The following is a 5,884-nucleotide window of genomic DNA, read 5'->3' as shown; positions in this document are numbered from 1 at the left end:
TGTTTCCACAGGTAGGAGAAGCAGATGTACTCTGCCTATACGTTTGAAGATGGGATGGATGGGAAGTGTAATTGCAAACGACAATACATTTCAGACCAGAGAATTTAATCAGGATCGGTCTCTGGACCGAAACACGTTTCCCATTCAACTTTATCTTCGACTTTAAAGTCAGTGTGCGGAAGTCTTTCTTCTACGTTGACCGGCCCTTAATCTCCTGTCGTGCTGTAGGTGTGCAAAAGTCTTGCTGATTTTTAACTCTACCTGACCGTCATTTGGCATAGTCTTACCGTCTTCCCTGGGAACAGACCTCATCCTGTAGCTGTCATGAAGCCAACTCAAATACGCATCCCTCAGATCATTTGGGCACAGTGAATACTTGAACATTACAGTATCGCAGAAAGGGACACGTGTGTAGCCCCTGCTTAAGCACATAGAGGAATAAGAACATAAGGCACATTGTGGTGGTGTTTAAAACCTCCTGTGTCTACACAGTAAAATCATTAGTGCTAATTCAACCCCAGAGAGTGTACAAATGTGACCTACATTCAGGGTCCGTAGAGGATTCATAAAAAGAAAACCACTCAAGCCCTATATACTTGGTTGTACAACAAATGGCAAAAATAGCCAGTCTACAAGCTTGTACAGTAGATCGCTATTATTGATATTTTTTTAATCCTAAAGTCAATATGAAGATTTGTGTTTAACATAACATATATCTTGTTTTGTGATATTATCAAACATAAACATCAAACACATCTGTTCAGTCTGACTAGAACTGGGGATAAGACTGACGATAAAAATGAATGACAAGTGGGAGTGAGGGGGGTATAAAAACAGAGGGATGGATTTACCCGCCATCTCCCCCAGGCAAATCCAAGCCGGCCTACATTTGTACACTCTTAAGTTAATACCATTGATGATTTTACTGAGTAGGAGTGAGGTCGGGGTGGGACGGCCTATGGGTCGGCCTCGACCTCGACCTGCACCTCTTTCTCTTCAAGTGTTATTTCCACCTCTTTCTCTTCAAGTGCTATTTCTTCGCTCTCGCTTTCTTTGGTCTGTGGTGTCGGCACGAAGCCGTTCAGGGGCTTGCACACCTCCACGAACAGCGGGAAGTCGGACAGGCTGGTGTTGCACTCCTTGTCCTCCTCGACCTCGTCCTGCCCGTCGTCCTTGGCCCGGCTCCCCTCGCCGGGAGGCGTCGGCGTGCCACAGTTGTAGGTGGGAGTGCTGCAGCTGTAAGTGTCGCTGTGCGGCCTCTGGTCCGGGATGTTCTTCTTCAGGGCGGTGTTCCGGTTCCGCTTGGTCAGCTTGGTGACGGACAAGGACATTATGGTTAACGAAATGTAAAGAAATAATGAAAACTAAAATTGGAAAAAAAAGAACGTTTTCGTTTTCGTTTTCGTTTACTAAATAAATACTAATAGAAAATCTAAACCATAATTAACTGAAACTGTATTGTGTATTTAATGAAAAATAAAAATAACTGAAATTATCTAGACAAAATGTTTCTTGTTACAAACAGTAACTGAATATTTTAAATGGTATCTTTTCTTGAGTTTTTATTACACAATAGCTACACGTGACAAATAATCCAAAGTATGAAAACAAAACTAACCAATCTAATACCATAGAGGCATAGACCCTCCAGAAAAATGTGATTATGCCAAATGGCGCAGATCAAAAAAGGCGCATAATTGTGCAAACTTCCCGCATGTTTCACCGCATCATATAAAACCTTTTTCACAACTTTCCGCATTTTTCGCACATTTTTGCATATTTCGCATCTCTAATTTTTCTGCATACTTTGCAACTATCCGCATATTTCACAACTTCCTGCTGTTTCACTGCATAAAATCACATAAAAACCTGCATATGTCATCGCAAAATCAAGGAGTTTAGCCCGCATAATGAAGGATTTTAGCCCGCATAATCAGGGTCTAATACCAACTAAACTAAAACTAAGCGTTGCCACAAAAATAAAAACTAGCAAACCTGCTCTAAAAACTAATTAAAACGAACTGAATTAGGAACGAGAGAAAAAAGTCAAAACGAACTAAAAACCAAACTATAATGAAAAATCCCAAACTATTATGACCTTGGTGACGGAGCCCAGCCGGTTGAAGATGTTGTCTTCGGAGGTGGTCTGGTCGCCACTCGCCGCCACCCCGCGGAGGCGCAGGTTGTTCAGCTTGATGTCGATGCTCTCCTGGGAGCTCTTGAAGCGGCTGGGGTCCAGGCTGTTGAAGGCGGGTGCGCGGGTGCGCTCCGCCGACAGTATGTCCAGCGAGACGGCGCGCTGGTCCAGGCCCAGCTGCCGGCGCTCCATGCTGCGGATGGTGGCGGCACGCTGCAGCTTGTCGTGCACCTCCACGCTCATGCGCCGCCGCGTCTCCCGGAACTCCGCCTGCACGTTGGCTTTCCATTCCACCGCGTGGGCCTTGATCTCCACCACCTATAGGACGAAGAAGTAAAAAAGTATCAATACTGCAATGTACAGAAATACTAAGACGATCTGCTATTTACTATGTACTATGTACTTTGAAAATAGCCGATCTACAAGCTTTTAGATTGGCTATTTTCAAATGACCAGAATGTATATGGGGTTGAAATGGTTAATGTATGTTTTTGAAGGAAAAAGGAACAACAAGCCACTAAAAGGAACAACAAAGGAACAACGGTTTAGGGTACCAACAGGTGACAAAGTGGCGTTGTTGAGCTTCACACTGTGCACAAGTGCATGATGGGAAGCTGCACCAATAATTTTTGAGCGGCCAATAGTCCGAAAGCCAATTGTCCGACAGCCAATAGTCCGACAGCTAATAGTCCGACACCCAATAGTCCGACACCCAATAGTCTGATAGGGGATTCACACTGAGACGGACTGAATCCGTTTCATTGGAACCGTTTCCGAATACGGTTGCCTGGTCCCCGATGGCCATGATTCACATTGCCCGAGATTCAACAGCGCACCCGGGTACACTTGCATAACACACTTTAATCCTCCAGATGGTGGTTTGCTTGATGGCTGGCGCGCCCGGACACTGACCATCAACTCTGCGACATTGTCTCAAATAAATCCAGACACACTGCATTGCATTGCCTCTTTGGCTTTTTGCCGTTATACTACTTCACTGTCTGCTGCCTGCTATTCACTGTGTCAGTCAGTTCTGTGCTGTGTATTAGTTTGCTATGGATTCTACTTCAGCATTATTATTATTTTGTTTTACTTTGGAAACTGTGCCAAGCAAAGCCCAAGAGCCACGTGTAGTCCGCAGAATAAGATCAGCGCTTACTGCGGTGCTGCGCGTATACGCAGATTCAACAGGAGACGGGCGGCGTTGAGAAATGCGCTGGTGTTACGCGTCGTGCAGCGGCTGTGATTTTTTTTGTTGAGGCTTGGCTCGTCGCCTAGAGATTATGTCACGTTCTTTAAAAAATAACAGTCCACTTCCTTCTTTAGGTACGCATTCATTCACATTGGAACGATCCGTATCTGAATACACTTCAACGGTCCAGAGACCCGCCCCCCATGCGGTCCCGGGGACGGTTGGGCGATCCGCTCCCGGGAACGGTACGCATCATTCACACTACCACAACATCTGCCAAGTGGTCCCGAGTGCGCACCCGGGACCATAGTGTGAATCCCCTATGACACCCAATAGTCCGACACCCAATAGTCTGACAGCCAATAGTCCGACACCCAATAGTCTGACAGCCAATAGTCCGACACCCAATAGTCCGACAACCAATAGTCCGACAGCCAATAGTCCAGGCATATACTCAACACCACTGAAATACAGACTAATGTATGTATGAGAATATTGATAGCCAAGTTTTAAACTAGCAGTTGTAGGTGTGATATTAATCAAGACTGACCACTAAGTAAAATGTATGGCATTGAGCTTCCCTGCCTGGCGCAGCTGTGCCTCTCTTGATCTGCTCTGAGCAGCGGAGCTCTCACTGATGCACAACTTGCTTATTTACGAGGCTTTCACTCCTGCCTCGGACAAGCCCATTTCATTGCATTTTGTGATTCATCTCTGCTGCTGCTGGTGTGAATTCAACATTAGGCTTTAACCGTGAGATATAATTATTCTAACAGTTACATTACATACTGTACTATGCAACCTGGTCTCTGTACACCAAAGCTGTCAGAATTCATATTGATTGTCCAAAACAGTCGAGTCAGTCAACATTAATATTAACATCACTCATTTTTGTTTATGGTTAGTCGCTGTACAATTGGTTATGGTGTTATGGTGAAGTTGTGTGTGACGGTTAAGTTTACCCTGCATGGTCTGTCTCCATCAAATATTGATTTCAATGTTGAGATTTGCACATTTTTATTTCAAATATTGGACGTACTATAGACTAGGCTGGATACACTTCAAGACTGGATTCAGCTCCAATGGTATTTGTATTACCATCGGATAACATTTTAAGCCTCGAAATGTCACCCTCGAAACGTCACCTTATATAGCTTACCCTCAGTATGACAATGAGCAAACAATACACTAACATTAACAGCAAACAACAATAAGACAACAAACACACTCAGGACATAGTAAAAAAAAAGTAATCTAAAAATAAAACTGTTACAGAATGGTGCGTATGTAATGCCCGGGATTCAAGCTCAGGTCTCCCGCATGAAAGTCCAACAACTTAACCACTAGACCAAAGGGATAAGGATAACCCTATATGGACCAGGGGAGATATTAGACTTTTCAGGCTGAGGCTCTGAGACACTACTGCTACACGTAATCATATAAACCCTGCAAAAGAACATCATAATGTGGCTGGATGCATACCTCTTCTTTTGTTTTCTTGGATATGACCCTCAGCCAGTCTCCGATCATGCTCAGCACTGCAGCAAAGTAGGCCAGACCGACCAGTATCCAGAACCACACCAGTGGTCTGTACCACTTACGGTACTCAATCCTCCGGTCTCCTCCTGAAGGGGGGTGGGGAATGAAAAGAGATAGAATATTCATTGTCTCTGCAGCAGCCTGCATTTTTCATATCTTTTATTATTTATTCATTATATTTTGGGCATGTCATTACAGACAGAAATGTGCAAAAACAATGTCTGAAACATGTTCCCGAACTTGGTGAGCATGGTGACTATCGACACTGTGAACAAAGGACTATAACATAGGGTAGTTAAATGGCAAATTTTAGACAGTCAGCAACAATTGCCTGAATATTTTTTCTCCTCTTTCCTCACTGCGCAGCTCCATTGTCGTATTCCATTGCACTAAAGCAATAAACAACCGCTCCTCACATTACCAGGATGTCACCACCAGTCCACACAGAGAGGACTGCATCCATCACACAAGAAAGCCACACTCCGTGGAAAGTAAATCACTCACGGTGGAGATGGAACCCCAACTCTTGCCAAGCCCATCAATGCAATGAAAGCATTCCTATAAAGCAGCACTGACCCCACGTTAGGTCATCACTCATCACACATGAATAATGATTGCGTGGAGCAGTTGTTGGCAAGCATAATCAATCAATAGGACAAATAAGAGGAATAGAGGCTGATGCCATGGGATCGAATTTAACCCCTTAAAGCCATATTCTGGGCTTATCATGTGACGGTGATGTTGTGTGTGTGAATATAGTTGCTTAGTAGGCCTACTTCACTTATTTATGTGGTTGTGTGTAGTTGCTTTGCCCCTAATCATTTCTGGTCTCTGTCCAATAGGGTTGGGGAGCAGAGCCTAATCATGATGATCAGCTCGCACCTGGGCCCGGGTGTCGACGCCTATAAATGCCTGCTTCCCTAGTCCTGTTCTTTTCATTTGCCTCCTGCACCTTTCCCACCATGCACTCTTTTCAACATTTTATACATTCAACACGCACTTTTGATTACTTAAAT

General features: G+C 44.3%; 1 protein-coding gene across 1 annotated transcript in view; it reads right to left on the bottom strand.

The window, feature by feature from the left end:
• Positions 1-956: 956 nt before the first annotated feature.
• The window catches only part of LOC310876488 (potassium channel subfamily K member 10-like), a gene marked incomplete at both ends in the record, with an annotated part of 26,151 nt that continues 21,223 nt past the window's right edge, over positions 957-5,884 (bottom strand). The window contains 3 exons of the mRNA XM_083790033.1: positions 957-1,310; positions 2,099-2,455; positions 4,812-4,954. Coding sequence (XP_083646159.1) covers positions 957-1,310; positions 2,099-2,455; positions 4,812-4,954 — 854 coding nt within the window. The remainder of the gene's footprint in view (positions 1,311-2,098; positions 2,456-4,811; positions 4,955-5,884) is intronic.

The sequence above is a fragment of the Protomyctophum parallelum genome (assembly GCF_964188405.1).
Source record: "Protomyctophum parallelum genome assembly, chromosome: 19".
Lineage (NCBI taxonomy): Eukaryota > Metazoa > Chordata > Actinopteri > Myctophiformes > Myctophidae > Protomyctophum > Protomyctophum parallelum.
This window is presented reverse-complemented; position numbering and strand designations above follow the sequence as displayed.